This window comes from Sander vitreus, chromosome 1 (genome assembly GCF_031162955.1).
Source record: "Sander vitreus isolate 19-12246 chromosome 1, sanVit1, whole genome shotgun sequence".
Classification (NCBI taxonomy): domain Eukaryota; kingdom Metazoa; phylum Chordata; class Actinopteri; order Perciformes; family Percidae; genus Sander; species Sander vitreus.
This window is the reverse complement of record NC_135855.1, coordinates 29,235,040-29,254,071: the sequence shown is the minus strand read 5'-3', so window position 1 is coordinate 29,254,071 and position 19,032 is coordinate 29,235,040. Positions and strand designations below refer to the sequence as shown.

At 42.1% G+C, this 19,032-nt stretch overlaps 1 protein-coding gene across 2 annotated transcripts in view; it reads right to left on the bottom strand.

Moving 5' to 3' along the window:
• Positions 1–19,032, bottom strand: part of mdga1 (MAM domain containing glycosylphosphatidylinositol anchor 1) — a 208,844-nt gene that overhangs the window by 41,069 nt on the left and 148,743 nt on the right. For both annotated transcript variants that reach the window (XM_078251814.1, XM_078251823.1), the window contains exons 10-13: positions 16,219–16,485; positions 15,916–16,064; positions 3,516–3,696; positions 3,355–3,378 (exon numbers count right to left, since the gene is read on the bottom strand). In XM_078251814.1, coding sequence (XP_078107940.1) covers positions 3,355–3,378; positions 3,516–3,696; positions 15,916–16,064; positions 16,219–16,485 — 621 coding nt within the window. The remainder of the gene's footprint in view (positions 1–3,354; positions 3,379–3,515; positions 3,697–15,915; positions 16,065–16,218; positions 16,486–19,032) is intronic.

Genomic DNA, 19,032 nt, shown 5'->3' with positions numbered 1-19,032 from the left:
GTCTGGGACGGTGCCTAAGGAGTGGCAGACCGGGGTGGTGGTTCCCCTTTTTAAAAAAGGGGGGACCAGAGGGTGTGTGCCAATTACAGGGGTATCACACTTCTCAGCCTCCCGGTAAAGTCTACTCCAAGGTGCTGGAAAGGAGGGTTCGGTAGATAGTCGAATCTCAGGTTGAAGAGGAACAATGCGGATTCCGCCCTGGTCGTGGAACAACGGACCAGATCTTTACTCGCAAGGATCCTGGAGGGAGCCTGGGAGTATGCCCAACCAGTCTACATGTGTTTTGTGGATCTGGAGAAGGCGTATGACCGGGTGCCCCGGGAGATACTGTGGGAGGTGCTGCGGGAGTACAGGGTGAGGGGGTCCCTTCTCAGGGCCATCCATCTCTGTACGACCAAAGCGAGAGCTGTGTCCGGGTTCTCGGCAGTAAGTCGGACTCGTTTCAGGTGAGAGTTGGCCTCCGCCAGGGCTGCGCTTTGTCACCAATCCTGTTTGTAGTATTTATGGACAGGATATCGAGGCGTAGTCGGGGTGGAGAGGGGTTGCAGTTCGGTGGGCTGGGGATCTCATCGCTGCTTTTTTGCAGATGATGTGGTCCTGATGGCATCATCGGCCTGTGACCTTCAGCACTCACTGGATCGGTTCGCAGCCGAGTGTGAAGCGGCTGGGATGAGGATCAGCACCTCTAAATCGGAGGCCATGGTTCTCAGCAGGAAACCGATGGAGTGCCTTCTCCAGGTAGGGAATGAGTCCTTACCCCAAGTGAAGGAGTTCAAGTACCTTGGGGTCTTGTTCGCGAAAGTGAGGGGACAATGGAGCGGGAGATTGGTCGGAGAATCGGCACAGCAGGTGCGGTATTACATTCAATTTATCGCACCGTTAGACTGAAAAAGAGAGCTGAGCCAGAAGGCAAAGCTCTCAATCTACCGGTCAGTTTTTGTTCCTACCCTCACCTATGGTCATGAAGGCTGGGTCATGACCGAAAGAACAAGATCCAGGGTACAAGCGGCCGAAATGGGTTTCCTCAGGAGGGTAGCTGGCGTCTCCCTTAGAGATAGGGTGAGAAGCTCAGTTATCCGTGAGGAGCTCGGAGTAGAGCCGCTGCTCCTTTGCGTCGAAAGGAGCCAGTTGAGGTGGTTCCCCTGGGCGCCTCCCTAGGGAGGTGTTCCAGGCACGTCCAGCTGGGAGGAGGCCTCGGGGGAGACCCAGGACTAGGTGGAGGGATTATATCTCTAACCTGGCCTGGGAACGCCTCGGGATCCCCCAGTCGGAGCTGGTTAATGTGGCCCGGGAAAGGGAAGTTTGGGGTCCCCTGCTGGAGCTGCTACCCCCGCGACCCGACCCCGGATAAGCGGATGAAGATGGATGGATGGATGGATGGTATTTCATTTTATCAATGGGAAACATACATGTGTACAGACAAGGCTAGCAGCAGCAACGCTGCGTCAGACACGTTTCTGGTGTGCAAAGACATAGAAAACGCCATGCAGCTGCCACGCAACTGACACGCAACAGAAACGCCACGCTCACGCCACGCTCACGCCACACAGGCAGTATGCAAGCGGCCTTAGTCTTCATTTCAAATATGACTTAGCTGACACTTTTCAGGCAGTAAGACATACTGCTACTACTAATAATAAAAAGAAAGAAAAAAAGATTAAAAAAAAGAGTCTTATATGTAGAGAGCTACAACTTTTCTAAACAGGGAAAGTGGGGGCTTACATTCATGGGTAGGTAAATGGTAAATGGACTGCGCCTTTCTGCCTTACCAGACAAAGCGCTTTACTAATTTGTCATACACCCATTCATGAACCGATGGTTGCAGAGCTGCCATGCAAGGCACTGGCAATCGGGGGCAAGTTGGGAATCAGTGTCTTGGTCAACACATCGGCATGCCGACAGGTAGAGCTGGGGGTCATACCACCAGCCTTTTGATTAAAAGGTTTAAAAAATACTTGAAATTGACTTGATTAAACTACTATGTTACATGTCACCTTAAACCTGTGCCTCCTTTTTCTCTGTGTTAGCCCCCTTTCTCTCTGTCTCACACTCATTCACTAACTCCTGCTCTCTTCCTGCCTCTCATCCTCTCTCTTGCCATCCCTTTCTCTTTCTCAGTCAATTGGATGTTGTCTATTTTCTTCATTAAGAGACACGCAGCATTTTTTTGGCAGGAGTGGCAGTTGGCTCATCCATGATGAGGCAATTAAAACAACAGCAGATTGGAACAGACTGCGAGAACAACAGTGCAAATTGAAAGGAGTGCATGTAGTGGAGCAGGGTGTGAATAGTAATAGATTAGCTCCCTGAAACAAAGAAGCACACACAAGCCATCCTCGTGGGTAACACGAGCCATACGCATCTGCAGCGGACTGTGAGAGTGCCCGGGAAGCATTCATGGAATCTGTCAGCTTGGACGGTTTTCGATAGCTGTTGTACTCGCTTGCCTCGATTTTCATTTGTTTAGTAAGCCTCTGATAATGACAGAGTCCTCCAGATGGGCCAATTAAGTGGACAACACCATAGAGAGAAGCCCCTCTCTCTGCCATAACAAGACAAGAGGTTTTTCTCAAAATATACATATATGTTTTCCCTTCTCGATGTGTGTGGCAATATCAAACAGCCAAAATCTGACTCCATATGGATGAGAAAAGATTATTTGTTATGTGAGGCTGCATCTGATCATAGCTTTATTGTCAGAATGATGCAAATTCAAATATTCAGAAAGCATCAACAGCCAGTTGAGACCGTCAGATGGGAAAAAGTAAACCTGTGCATTTAAATGTATTAACATGCAGGACACCAACTCCCTCCCACACTGCAAAGATGATTCCTAGCAGTTCATTCAGGGAAAAATGTTCTCTGCAACAACCCATGCATTGACCTTCTCAGAATGTATATGTTTCACTCTTGCGTGGGTTTCTTAATAACAGATACACCATACAAGATCCATACACCTCACATTCTTTGGGGCAGCTGTGGCTAGAGAGATAGGTAGAGGGGGACATCCATTAACCACTTACATTGCATACACCAGTCTCATATCCTCCAATCATGGCCACTCTTTGATGAAATTTTAAATATCAGACCTGCTTCCAGCCATCAGTTGCTTTCTCACATCCCACTGTGGAGAAGAGTGGGGTACACTCTCCTACCCTAGCAACAAGATTTAATCTTGACAAACTTGTGCTAACATTGCTTGCAGCATACAAGCTAAATTAGCTTTCACCAAAATTCAACATGCCTTACTAACTTCACCACCCTGTCATCAATCAGGTCACAAGAACAAGTATAACTTGGTGAAATGTAGAAATGTTGGAGAGCAGAGGATGGTAGTTAAGAAAGAAGTCTCACCTGAAGGTCTTGGGTAGGTGTAGGCTGTAAGAAAATAATATTGATTAACACCAATATTTGCACAATCCACTTAAGTTGTACAATGTACATACATGGAAATGAAAGATAACGATATCACAAAAAAAGATGTTTGATAAAAAACGGTTTTGAATAAGACTCACGTTCTGAGTACTGTATGATACGACTGACGTAGTCCCCGGTGCTGTAGGTGGTGATGGGGGCCAGTCGGACCTCGTAGGACAGAGGGATTCTCAGGTCTGATATGGTGTAGGATATCAGCACACCCTTCTCTGGCTCCTTGCCCTTGAGGTCTATCTGCTTCGACAGCAGGTTCTGCTTGTTCTAGATGTGTACAGGTGAACACACACACAAGCAGGGAAGATGCAGACCTGTTAAAATGTTTACTCACAAATACGCAAAAGCATGCAAAAAAATAAGTAAAAAGACAAATACACACAGTACACAAAAAAGATGATCACCAGCAAATCTGACTAAGAGGCAGAAACAGTCAGAGGGTGTTGTCAATACTGTCAGGCATACCTCCCATCATTTCTCCTTTTTTCATACCATCTTTACCCTCATCTCTACTACTTCATGTTGATATGCTGAGGTAATAAAACTCACAACTCAAACAACACAAAGCTCCGGTTTATCTCCAATTTGAAGGGTTTTCGCTGCAATATTAACTGCTCCTACAGTATAGTTTACCACTGCTAATACACTTTAATGCAATTTTATGTAATCAGGCAAACAAAGTCAAACTCATGTTAAAGATCATATTTTTCCTGGCAAAAATAGTGTCTGCTCAGATGTGATTACAGCATGCCGTAAAACAATGATCATAGATGTTTGCTTAGTGTTTTTGAAGCAGTTTGTGATCCAGTCAACATACCTGTGTTATTGTACTAAGCAGGCTGTGTGATTTTCAACTCAATATACTATTGCCTACTGCTCCCACAAGAACTCAATACATATTCCTGCAATACTGGAAATTAAAGACATATTTCTTTAAAATCCCAAACAGCCTTTCATAAATTGAATTGGCTGTACATTACAGGAATAAATATGCAATTAAAAATTGTTATGATGTTTATCCAGTCCAGTTGTTGTCTTATTAGTTTTTGAAAGTTAAGTTTGGGGTATTTTTTTTGTTAGCACCACTTTAAATAGAGCTATTGCTGTGTTATTCCACCCACGGAGAGAAGGATCCATTAGCTGTGTATCTGCCTCTGATCCCAGCTACTTAAAGACCTGACAGTGAGCTCAATCTAATGCATTAGGTCAGCCACTCCACCATAACACCTTAGTACACCCACAGCATGCCATTATCAGGTAATGCATGCAGCAGAAGTGTGTGTGTGTGTGTGTGTGTGTGTGTGTGTGTGTGTGTGTGTGTGTGTGTGTGTGTGTGTGTGTGTGTGTGTGTGTGTGTGTGTGTGTGTGTGTGTGTGTGTGTGTGTGTGTGTGTGTGTGTGTACATGTGCTTTTGTGTGTATGGTTAATATCTACAGCACAGAGCCGAATGAAAGTTGACCGACGTAAAAATGATATATCAAAAAAAATATTATAACAATCTGTCTATTCCAATTTTGTGGGATAGTACAGTTTGCAAAAAACAACAACAAAAACAAAGTAAAAAAAAAAAAAGGATTCAAATGTGCATGCTTTGCTGTTCTGCTTTGACTCAGCTCCTCGAGTCCAAAGAGTAAGAGTTTGGCAGTTTGGTAAGTCATAGAGGCATTGATGCATCCCATAACTTTCTTTATAATTGCTACAGTACTGTATGCTCTGACATCGCCACAGTAAAATCTGCTTTTCCTCCTGTCCTTTGACACTCAAGTTGAGGTGTGCTATTCCCATTGGATGTCTACTCAGCACCACAAATTCAAACTTAGCTAGACTGAGCTGATCATTTCTATTGAAAAGACCATGGTGACTCCTGCATGGCTGTAAATAATTTGGTATAACGCCAATTATTGTGCGAGTCCCATATAGGAGCCACAGCCCGATCCCTGTAAGTTTGTGCTGGGCAACATACTTGAAATGAAATTCTAACTTCTTCACCAGGCCCTTTGCCACTAATGGCTGTTAAATCTTCTTTTCTCAGTGCCAATCTGGCTGTTTCCATTTTTCAGTTTCTCCAACTTTTCGCCCCCTCTCTTGCTAATCATGGAACATCCTTCTCACGCCTAGCACAACAGCAGGTACCCTTCAATGCAGGCAAAATTATCGTATATTCCAAAAATAAAACACATTTCTTTCCAATAAATAGTATGTCCCCCTCTCTAATTCACAATAATTGTTCCAAAAATCCTCCCATCTGCTCGGTAACTAATATTTTCCTTTTCCCAGCAAACTCTTCTATTATGATGCTGCTGTGGGCAAAAACTATTGCATTATGGGCCTGGCCTTTGCATAACAGGACTCATGTTTGCTTGTACTGCAGTTGGAGTGATCTAGACATTTTTTGTTAGTCTACTATTGCACTCAGTGAATTATGACTCTGGTTTGCAGCGTCAGCTAAACTGGAATTTAAAAAGAAGAGACTTAACAAAGGACTTAGTAGCAGAATGTTGTACAACAGGATACTGCATCTTTCAATGGAAAGGCAGCAAAGTGACCTTTTGGTTTAAGAGACCATCACATCAAGGAAAAGTCACAGGTTTCGATTTCTCACACAGCAATCTGTCTTGTTGAAGTTTAAACTTATCAGGTAAATGTGTAGTATTAGTGCTGAACTGAACTGAATCTGCCAATTGTTTTGGTGGTTTTGATAGTGTATTGCTAAGCACATTATTCATTGTTGACATATTCTGTAATACTGAAGGCTTCCAGTGTATCAGCATTGTAAGAGATTTGCTCAGATATTTGCTCCGTTTCCACCATATCTGACTACATAAACCCATACATTATCATACAGTGTATAATATTATGCATGGTAGTTAGATGTATTGTGACCTTTTAACAACCATTTACACTCACATTCAACCATATAAACATTTACACACTGCTCATACAGCGTATGCATAATTTTGTGAAATATAGCAGGAAAGAAAAGCTATGCTCATGTAATATGCATAGACTGTGTGTTAGCAGGGAGAGACAAATTAATAATGCTTAGGAGTCAAAGCTTTAGAAGTAAATGGAAAGTGCTTTCTTCATGAGTGGACAGAATCTGTGTACACATGCACACACATGCACACACATTTGTTTGGTCGTGGTTACAGTGTGTGGAATACAGACAATAGAAAAAAAAGCATGCACAAACACACACACACACACACACACACACACACACACACACAGTGTGTGGCACTTTGTGGGGACCCGTCATTGACATAATGCATTCCCTAGCCCCTTATCCTAACCTTAAAGATGAACTGAACTGAAAGAATCAACGTTGATAACGTGTTGGTTATGACAAATAAAAATGAATTACACTAAAAAATGTAATTAAAAAAAATCAATATAGCTTTTTTTAAGCAACACAAAAATTACGTTTGTTAGTACTAGAACGCTGACAATTTCGATGACGTCACTGGCATGGTAGGACCTGCGAAGGTAGCTATATAGGCTACAGTGCAGCATTAAATACACGTGAAATTGAGTAATTTTAATGGCATGGGTTACGCATTTGAGCCTGTGAGGGACAGGCCTGTAGTGTCTGACTACCACCACATGGAGGACGCTCAGTTTCAGTCATTTATTGTATCCAAGCACATTATGTATTTTAGGAAATAGAGACTGCTTATATATCGTGTGCATTAAGAGAAAATAGAAAAGGTCCTGTGCGTTTTAGAAAATCGATGCAGATAAATGGAAAATGTGATTGGACAAATTCATCCAATGGGATCGCTTGTTAAGTTAGCTGCACGCAAAATGTTAAAACCAAAATAAATAAAGTTTGAAAAAAAAAAAAGTTAGCTGCACGTAGGAGAGTTACCACAGGTTGACGGATGCACGGAGGATTCACGAGTCTTTCCGTTTACTTTAGGCTAGTGCAGAGTTGGCAGATTTTTTCCTTCGTCATTGATGGATAATGCACAAATGGTTACTGCATAGATACCTCTTATTATGGAAGTAGCAGCTTTTTCTGCGAGCTGAACTCCCTCTGCATCAACAATGTGCCCTGAGACATCAGCTAGCTTCAGGGTGAGTAGAAAGGGACATTGGATTCTGTTTACAGACCCACTGTGGTTTAGTTAGCAGCTAATAACGCATTATTATTGATCTGTGATATCATCGGAGTCATGGTTTATTTATACAGTCTATGGTCGGAGCGCTAGCTTGTGGAGTTTGACATAAGTGCTTTCAACGTGTTTAGCTGCTAGCCCTTTCCCTAGGTTGGATCGTTTGGTATCTAGCTTGGTTTTGTGACTCAGTTTCAATGATGCCCAGTGTGTCAGTCTGTTTTGTTTAACGCTATAAAGCCTACACCTTAGGCTTTATTATTTGTGCGTGTAAGTGAATATGTACGTGTTTTGTGTATGTCACAACAACGTTACATCCAGCCCTTTGCCTAGTTGATTGCTAGCATGCTGGATAACAGCTAAACCTCTCTGTCCTCTGCCTGATGTGAGCTTTTCAGCGCCCTGTTTCTGCAGCAGATAGCATTGGTGGTGTTGGTACTTGCCGTTGGTCTATCGGTCTGCCTGTACTGTAGCCTAAAAAATCGATAATTGACGGAATGGCCTCAGGTTTCAGTCTGTTGGACTTAATCCTCACCAGTGACCCTGTTGTATCAAAAGTACAGCTCTCTAAATAGTCTGTCGCTAAAAAATGGTCGCTACAGACTTGAAATCCAGGGGCTGTTGGAGGGCTGGCCAGTTTTCAGGCTGCTAGCCATGAGTTGAGGACTGGTTTCCTTGTCAAAGGCAGCCTGTGGAAATGTATCGTAACCCCAGCTGCCTTAGCCCTATACAATTTATTACTGCAGCCAGGGGCAATGCAGTATGAACCCCCCGTAGCCGATTATGGAATTCCAACATGGCGGCGCCCATGTAACAACAACAACACTTTCAATGTACCATTTTATCCCTTTCAACAAATTCAGCCATTTTAATCATTGTACCAATGAGAAGAAATAAAATACATCTGTTATATCACCTTTACTGAAATTCCAGTTCAGTTCATCTTTAACCATCACAACAAAATGCCTAACCTTAACCCTTACCCTCACCCTAACCATAACCTAATTCTAACCCTAATCCTAAAACCAAGTCTTAACCCTCAAACAGCCCTTTAAACATGTGGGGTCCAGCATTTTGGCCCCACAAAGCTGTCTGGACCCCACAAGTATACTCTATTCCCGGTTTTTAGACCCCACAATTATAGTTAAACAAGAACACACACACACACACACACACATATATAAACCTTGTGGACCCCAAAACACACACTGGATCAATGAGGTGCTGAAGTGAGACTCTTAGGAAATCAGCTGCTCCCAGCAGGTAAAAGAATCTGTCTCCCTGCCTCTGTCTCCGTCTGCTTCCCTCACTACAGAAGGCCAGTGGACAAAATGTGTATGTGTGCCTAAGTGACAGGGAAAGGGGCAGGGGGAGGGGGAGAAAGATATACAGCGTGTAGTGAAAGGACCAACAGAAGGAGACAATCAAAAGTGACCAGAGTGACTGACCAACATATTTATAGAAGCAGAGAGGTGGTTGGTTAATAGACTGATATGGAAGTCCATATAACTCTTTTGACGTGTGTGTGTGTGTGTGTGTGTGTGTGTGTGTGTGTGTGTGTGTGCGCGCATGCACTCTTTCCACCAGTTTACAGCTGTGTCTCCATCAGGCTGTCAACAAAGAGACAACAAGACAGACAATGTGTAAAAAGAGAGCAAAGGAGCAGCCATGAGATATAAACACATAGTGATGCTGTGTGTGTGTGTGTGTGTGTGTGTGTGTGTGTGTGTGTGTGTGTGTGTGTGTGAGAGAGAGAGAGAGAAATTTGGACTGACAGCGTGAGAGGAGGCAGCCTCTTCAAACACCAGGTTAATGTTTCTATTATCCTCTATTAATGGATATCTTTCATGACTAATCCAGCAGTTCACTGATATTGGGTGTGTGTGCCTGAACAAGTCATCATCCGAGTGTGTCTGTATGTGCTTGCATAGGGCATGCACATGTCACATGTCTTTGTGGCCTAGTGTGTGGATATACGAGTATATCTGCATAGTGGGGTTGGTTTTGTGCGTACATTATTCATACATTTGATTTAATGTACAACCCTAATTCATCATGAATATTCTTAATTTCTCATATATATGATAATGGAGATGTGTGTTTGCACAGGAGTGTTTGTGTGACAGTGTGTGACTGTGTCTCAGTGTAGAGAAAACCCGGGTGTAGTTATGATCTAAAGCCAGGTCAGCTGCTAGCCACACTACTTCAGTGATACACACAATACACAACTCCATAGCTGCAGGCAGACTAGTGGTCGATATAGAGATGAGGTGGAAAGATTGAGAGATGGGATAAGACAGGTGTGAAGAGGGAGAAAAAACAATAAGAAAAGCACAGTCCAGAAGAAGAAGAAGAAGAAGAAGAAGAAGAAGAAGAAGAAGAAGAAGAAGAAGAAGAATACAAACTACAGAAGCAGTGAGAAATTGGGTTTAAAAAAATAAACATGAGGCATGACAGTTTTCCGATCTGAGTGTCTCTGCAGTATATGTGTACAGAATGTGTACATTTCGCATAGTACATGCTGTGTGTGCATAAGGTTTATATTGTATGTCTGCATTGGGATAGTACATTTCAATGGCATTGTATTGTAACACACTAATTAGTACAAAACACACACATAACCTATTCCTTACTGTAAGCATCAGATTCATGTAGATGAAAACTGCAACAGCATGCAAGCTCTGATAAGAAAATTTCAACACATTCACCAAGCCCACTATACGGGCATCAATTACTCATAAAATTATAAAATGAAACATTTTTTACACATACAATTGTTAAACAAATGCTGTGGGGGTCATTGAACAAACTCGTAACTGCGAGTTCTGACGGAAAGCAAGGCGAATTTTAGAGGCGCTAAGATTGCATTCAAGTAAAAGGAAAGATGCGAATAGGCGCAAATTCGCCCGCTGAGGCTCGAAGGGCGCCTAGATGCAAAACAATTTGTGCTTATCACAGGGCTTTAAGAATCTGCTATAAAGGCGTATAGAGGCGAGAGAAAAAAGGAGAGAGAGGGTAGGAAAATAAGAGTAATTGTTCCTTTCGAGTTTTGGAGTTCAGTCAGAGGCTGAGGGGAACACAAACAAGACTGCCCTCCCCCCGGAAAAAGGCTTCCCATAAGTCGTTTGTTCAAGCAGCAATTATGACTCATATTTACATTTATAGTGGTGGTGCCCTCTAGTGGTGTCCCATAATTATTACGGAAGCAAAGCAGGAAGTAAGGTGACAAAGTATAAGAGCGCCAAATTCAGCATAAGGATGGGTTTGGGTGGTTGGGTCAAACGTACACAGGACTTTCACCAAGGAGACCGGGGTTTGTGTCCCGTTTGAAAATAAAAGTAAACAGCAAGTTTTAATTTTTTTACATTATGGAACAAACAACACATTCTGTGTCAAATGCGTAACTGGAAGTTAAGTAATGTAACAGATGATTGTAACAAAAACCACAATCTTTTTCTCAACTTAACTAAGTAGTGTTGGTGCCTAAACATAAGCAAGTAGTTTTTGTACCTAAACCTAATCAAACTACGACCGTTTCACAACGTTAACGTTTTTAAAGCTGTTACGTACCCCCAAGCCACGCCTACCGTTACAGACAGACAGTGAGACAGTCAAGTCAACTTGGCCGGCTAATGTTAGTTTTCCACCCGCAAACTCGCTCAACGCCCGCCGCTGATGATGTCCCTTTACCGGCCAGAGGCTTCGATCAGAACCGTTGGTCTCCATAGCAGGCGGGCGAAGCTGTGTCGAGTATTCCGTCTGTAATAAAGTGTCCTGCATATCTCCGATCTGTTATGTATCCCGTTGGTACACGTGTGCGGTAGTTTGAATGCACATAATTGTTGTTCTAAAATTTCCTTCGGGATGAATAAATCTATCTATCTATCTGTGTTTTGATGCTGAGAAGCCACTAAAGCTGCGCGAGGATTCGACATGGCTGACACTCATTTTGTTTCGTGGAATTTCGGAGAATGCCGGAATCCAACCCCCTATGGGCGGGTTTGAAATATGCGGAAGTTGGACTGTAGTCCATAGCCTCTGGGAAAAAAAGCCTAAGATGATGCAAAAATCGTCATTTTGCGTCATCTGAGGCTTTTTTCCAGACCCACAATACAGAGATTTCATGAGGGAGGCAAGCACGGTCATTCAAAAATACTACAGGGTTTCTACTGATACAAAGCTTGATGCTAAATCGGTGAAGTATCCCTTTAAGGCGCTGACACACAGAGCTGATTATCGGCCGTCGGACGGTCTAGCGAGGTCGGTGACTCGAGTCTGTTCGGTGTGTTCCGTGCCATCGTCCGTCGGAGGAGCTGTCGGCCTTCATTTTGGCCGACCTGACATGTTCAGTCGGAGACAGGGCAGTCGGGACTCACCCGGAAATGGCGAGCGGATGAGCCTCTCAAAATCTGACGAAAATCTTTTAAACTGACCTTAGTCGATCTGAAATGAAGACAGATTCAGCAACTGCATGGCCTATTTCTCACTTAAAATGTTTTCAGAAACACATTTTGATGAACTATTTTAGTACAATATGAGATCGTATTCTGAACAAGCCACCATGACAGTCTGGCTGTAAATTTCCGGAGAAAAAAGACCCACGTGACGCATTTGTCCTATCAGCTGCCGGTTTTCATTTTCTGGGAAACAATACGGAGAAGCGCCGCCTGCTGCTATGGAGACGTATTACGCGCAGAGTGTAAGCTCAAGTCGGTGTCGCCTCAGTGTGTTTTGAGGCCGGATGTCCGTTACCTTACGCTTTCTTTGTGTTGTCGATTTATGAGGATTATGGTTGACTGCTCCTCAGATCTCTGCAGGGTAAATCAAGACAGCTAGCTAGACTATCTGTCCAATCTGAGTTTTCTGTTACACGACTAATACAACCTTCACACCATGCATTCACATGCAGCATGATATTTACATGGTACTCCACTAAATGCATATGCATGAGAGATGTACTGCATTAATTAATAAGGTGTGACTATGGAGACTGACAACTTCCTATGCCAGTGTGTCTATACAAAGAAAAGTTTTTGAAATGAGGTTTAGTAAATGTCTCTCGTGTTACAAAAAGGTAAAATCATCTCATGTTAATTATCTGTCATGAATCACAGTACTCATTTAAGAAACCATAGGGGTGGAGGTTGGGGTGTTGAAAAGGGGTGTAAGAACAGCTTGATGAAACAAAGAGGGCCTGTCAACTCTGTTAATTCCTACACAGGGAAACCCCTGCAGGGAGAACAAAACTAAATTAAGAAGTGTAAACAGGGGGATTTCACAGCCTATCAATGAGTCCTGGAGCAAACCATGTAATCTGCCACACACACACACACACACACACACACACACACACACACACACACACACACACAGAAATGGACATATGCTATACACACAGCTAAAGTAGCTAGTACATTCATATATGTATACATACATTTAGGCACAAAGCCCGATTAATATACACTAACTCCGAATTAGAAACACACCCACTTATACAGCAAATGGACACACTTAATGCATATGAGCAAAAGTTATAGGCATGTGCTCAGACCGAAGAGCACTGCTCTACATGAACTGATCTGAGTCCTCCTTTATTCCCCTCTGTGTCTGCATGTCTCCCCTAAGACCCCCTACATCATTTTGTATGTGCTAAAAAGATAGAGTGTCAAGGTGTTAAGAGGATGAGCTGGAGCGAGTGTTGCAGAAATAGATGGGTTGTGAAATTGAGATGGTATTACATTTGAATGTTCTCGTACTCTATTTAATAGTTGAGAGGACCAGTGAGATTCGCTGTTTTTCTTTAATTTGCTTCTTATTTCTCTCTTTCGCACCATTTCATTCGCTTCCCTGCTCACTCTCACCCTCTGCTTTTCCTTTTTTTTCTCATTTTTGCCACTCTCTAATGCACACGTAAAAATATGCAGGTAAAAACCTTGAAATTAAATTAAAGTTTAACAACATTTAAGAAGTCCTAACCTGCCACTTGATGCAACTCATAATTTTAACACTGTCAGCATAACAACTCAAAGCGACTATTTATCAGCGCTATTTCAGTTGCCACGGTTCACTCAACATTAAATGCCATTAAGTCTGCACTAATACACACAGTATGTACAAGTACCTCAGAGCGGGAAAAACTGAAAGGGGACAGGGAAGCATAAGAGAGAGAGAAAGAGAGAGAGAGAGAGAGAGAGAGAGAGAGAGAGAGAGAGACGAGCACAAGTGGAAGCAAGGAAGACTGAGAGATGGCGAAGAAAGAGGAAGAAATGGGAAAAGAAAACGGAAGATATGCCGTGTAAATTTTGCTAAACGGACAGAGGACAAAAGGAGAGGGAACAGGAGAAAGTTAGAGTGAGAGTTTTCAGAGAGCTGAGGCATGCAATCAAATGTGCATCTTAGGAAGGCCAGTGCTCATTTTCTGTCTCCCTGTAGTCTTACTTAATGAGGTAAGCTGCCAAGTCTTAAAGTAGGAGGGGAATTAGCTATTCATCCGCACAAAAGCAAGCTGGCAGACCCTGCCTTCCCTCTGTTTCAGTGTCTGACACACACACACACACACACACACACACACACACACACACACACACACACACACACACACACACACACACACACACACACACACACACACACACACACACACACACACACACACACACACACACACACACACACACACACACACACACACACACACACACATGCACACACAAACCTTCCCCAAGCCAGTTGTGTATAATTCACTGTTATCCTTTCTGTCTTCTGACTCAAGGCCAGTAATCTATGAATAGATGTTTGAAACAAAACAAGAGGGTGGCCTGAGGTTGCTCTCCTCCTGTGGACAAACGTTTCCAACTTCAGATCGGGGGCCTGCTCAGAGGGCTCCAAAATGGCTAGGTTTATAGCAGGTTTGGTTGGGGTAAGCAGCAAAGCCTATGAGTTTCTGGAAGATATAAACCTAAAAATCATTCATAAAATCGGTCATTACTGGTAGCATTAGTCTGTATGTTTTTACGCACTGAATGTATTTGTAATGGGACAGCTATGTGTGCATGTTCCTTGTGTATGTATACATACTATCTCCCTGAGCATATCTATATTGTTTACTGACATACAATCTACTTAAGGTGAATGTAACTGTTGAGGTGTAATAGGTTATTTCAGTGCATGTCAATTCTAAATGGAAGTTTGTGACTGCAAGAGTAATTGAACACCCCTCACAGGGTTGTGAAAATTAATTCATGTCAATGCAAAGTCAATCATTTGAGGACAAGATAAAACATGAACATACCATTAAAAAAGTACTCTTCTGAATTCTGGCTAAAATGAGAGATGTTGCAGTGGAGGCCTGGTCTTGTTGACTTGTTGTTACAACACAGTGAACACATTATTGTCTGTCTGGCACTCAAAGCTAGAATCTTGCAGTGACAGCAAAGTAATTGTATGTGGCAAGTAGTTCTGAGAACACAGGCACAACCCTCTAATAGGGCTTTTTAGAGCTGGCTACTCAGCTTAAAATCTCTAGGTGCTGGAAAGTGGAAATGAAGCCTGTGTTTGAAATGACTGAGTGATGAATGCTGAATGATATGGCTATTCATGAAAACAGGGTAACAAGAAGAGAGTAGACAATATACTGTAAGAGATGAGAAGGAGGAAAAACTGAAGAATGGAGGTCACTAGGGCTGATTTAAAAAATCTGAGAAACATTTAGATTAGATACAATTAGATAAACACAATTTAAATAAACTGAAAATTAGATCATAATCATACAAAATAAAAATAAATATAATAAAACGTTGCATAATATGAGTAATGTTTGTGCTTGCCCTTATTTCTGTCCACTCTGTTTTATTGAAAGCATTTTCGAGGTGTGCGCACTACAAGAGGACTTTCCAATGCATTGAAATATGAAATCTGGCTAGGACTGATTGCATCAGAATGATCTGTTTATTTATTGAAACTGGGTTAGTTTTCATTAAAAAACGGTAAAGAGCCAAAATCATTAGCCTCACAAAAAGAGGAGAGGAGAGGAGAGGAGAGGAGAGAAAGGTTGTGACATTGTTGTAATTCAGTGTAGGTCTCCTTTTATTGACTACACACACCTGATACTCCCCAAGCTCATGAAGCTCCATGCGAGCTCCATGTTTACTTAGCATACACACTCCAATACTTACAGACTTGTGCATATGTGTGTTTTATCTATAAGTTATGAGCTTATTCAGTCAAAGCAATAACATACTTTCAAGAATAACCTGGTTACTAAAGCCAGACTAGTTCATGACATGTGTGCAATATATGTGTATTGGCTCAGAGTAGTTTGGGTGGGGGTGTGGAATGTATACTTGTAAGTATTTGTGCAGTATTACTTTACCTTTCGGACATTAATCCAGTAGCCTATGATGCGATCCGTGGCCTCAGGATCTTTCTGGGTCCACTGTAGGTTGTAGGAATAGTTGTTTCCTTTTAGAATTCGCACTGGGTTGGGTGTGTCGAAGTAGAACTCAGCATTGTAGGGTTGTGCTGTGGGATAGAGAGCAAAATGTCACAGGTAAATGATACTGAAAATGACATAACTGCCCCATGACTATACAATGACTGAACAGTAGATAGATGAAGATATAGATAAATTAGTTGCCACAAATAGATAACAAGGCATTGATTCATGTTCACTCACCAGAGACATTAAATGTGCATGTTGATGTCCCTGCGCTATTGCTGACTCGGCACTCATAAGAGCCGTTGTTGGTGGGTTCCAGCTTAAACTTTAGCTCAGGCGTCTCCTTCAGGTCTGGCATGGGCATGCGGATGAAGTCGCCGTTACGGAACCAGCGGATGTCTGTTAGGCGTGGCGGGTTTGTCCGCATGACCGTACACCTCAGGGTCACCATCTGATAGTTCCTAGAACGTGCGTCCTGGAAGACTGGGTCCAGTATGGGAGGATCTGCGGAGACAATAGATTTGAGTTTTAGTCCATTTAAAACATTTGTTAATTTCAGTTAAGTTAGTTAGTTAGTTAATTGTTCAGCCTGCCATGCCAATTAATATAATGTTCCGAGGTGAAGAAGCAAAACCATGTCATTTGTAACTGGTTTCACATAATCAATTTCTACTTAAAAATCACAATCACTTTTTCACATGCCCATATACACTGACTGTTCAAAATATTTGGGACACTTGCTTTGTGATTAAGCATAGTGATGAGGTGTATCCGTGTCAAACCCATTATTCCTAATGGTTTTACATTTTAAAATCTATTTCCATCACAAAGGGGGAGATGGCGATAAACTGAAGCAGAAGAGCTTGAGAGGGATATTCCAGCTTAGAGATGTGGACAATGCAAAATGGACTGCAACGGTATACATACATCACCATCACCCATGTCTAATTTTCCCTGCATTATCCTTTTGTTCTCTGCGGTGTAAATGCCCTCACAGTATCAGTTTTGACAAATAATCTGAAACAAAGCAACTGTTACTGACACAGGGGATCAGGCATTTTTATGAGGCACAGTCCCATCCCTGCTGCTAAACTATCCTAACCAGCTGTAATTAACCTGTCAGCAGGAATGTGTGGCTCTGCGGTTAATGACTGACTAGCTGGTGTTGCCCCGGGGTCAGCCAGGACACAAGACAGCCAAATGACTCTGCCACAAATCACCAGCCAGCTAGTTCACCCCTGGCTAATCATGTAGATAATATACAAGATGCTAATGGTGGTATTGCTGTACTAACAGTGATGAGATCTGGCATTAAGGCCCCTAGAGGTGAAGCAGCATGACTAGAGTCCCTTATGAATCAAGTTTATCAGGCACAGATGTGTAATTATAGTCTAATCTGTGTTATGCCTGTAATTTAGACAAAGAAGTCCAGGAATGAGCTACAAGGAGGAGAGAAGGAAACAGAGAAAGATAGAAAGATAACGTAAGTGGTAGGGGAGAAGACTGAAATTCAGTGACTGTGAATACAATTTTAACCATCCAGTAATACAAGTAATAATAGAAAAACATTCAGAGAGTAATGAAATCACAGTGATCTGATGACAAATTATTTTGATGTTTAACAGCTGATAGAGGAGGTGTCTATGAAATCCTGTTTTGAACATGATTTCTTTAAACATAAACTTAAACGTTGGCTTTTTATTAGAATGTGTTATGGCCATTGCTTAAATTAATTGTATTCTTGCTTTTAAATGTAAATCGCCTTTATTTTATTTTGTACTATATGCATCTTATCTTTTTTTTTATTTGATTAGTCTCAAATTATTTTACTGTTCACATTTGTTTTACATTATGAGCTTGTCAGTCATCTTTTAAGGCCTTTGAATTGCATTAAGCTGTATAAGAGATGCTGTACAAATAAAGGTTTAATTGATTGATGCTCATACTTTCTATCATTTTAGGAGACAACAACACTGTATGGCTTCCACATTTTACATAGTTAAAGTAAATAACCCTAAAGATACTACCTAGTTAACACTGCCGATATTGAATCTTCTTTTGAAATCTAAAGCTCATCTATTCTCTCGTGGGTAAAGCTTTTCACTGTTTATTCTTTTGCTATAGATACAGGTATACACAGACATACCAAATCCTTGTGTGGCATCACAATTTACCATTCTGTGCTTGCTCTCCAGTCAGAGGAACATGAGTAAGCTCCTGCATGCTAAAAAGACTGGAAACCACCATAACATTTAACTTCTCAGCTTCTGTGTTGTTTATAGTCCCATTATGTGGATGCAGCATACAGCGTCCCACTTTGTTATATGTAAATGTATGTATCTAAATTCATTCATTTAATTCTCTGTGTCCAGTCAATATTATGTCTTTTGACCTCTTGAAATGAATGTGTTGCCTACATTTCCTGCAGCCACAACAGAACCGGGGGTTTGGAGCTGAGGAATTGGTGAGTGGTCAAAGGTCACACTACAATCCTATGGACTGATTAGTGTATGGTCACATACCCTGCTCCTGCTTATAGACACACATATGCATACTGATGGCTATCTGACTTTGGAAACAGGTGGCAAGGGTAAAGAAAAGCTGGCAAACTGTGGAGCAATGGTGATAGAAGTAGGGAGGAGGGAGGGAGGTGTGTTGTGAGCTGGTTTGTGAGCAGTTTATAAATCATTCGATTCCCTTACCTGACCTTAAGTATTCATTTCAACAATTATACAAGTTTCTTACCACTACTTACTTTTTGAAGTCGTGGGGCTACTTCAATTTCTAGTCCAACTTTTCAAATTCTGTGGAGCATTGTTTTCGCATTTATTTGCTACTCATTTGGGACTCACAGCACCCCACTGCAATGTTTCATAGTCAGAAAACCATAATCCATGTAAACACACCATCGCTATCTGTCTTATCGAATGCAAAATAGATTCCATCCGGGAATGCAACACTGACCAAGCCAAACATTTACAGTACGCAAAAGAGAAAATCAATTTACATAAGACTGAGCGAGAGAGGAGGTGGGAGGGAGTAAGGTGGGAT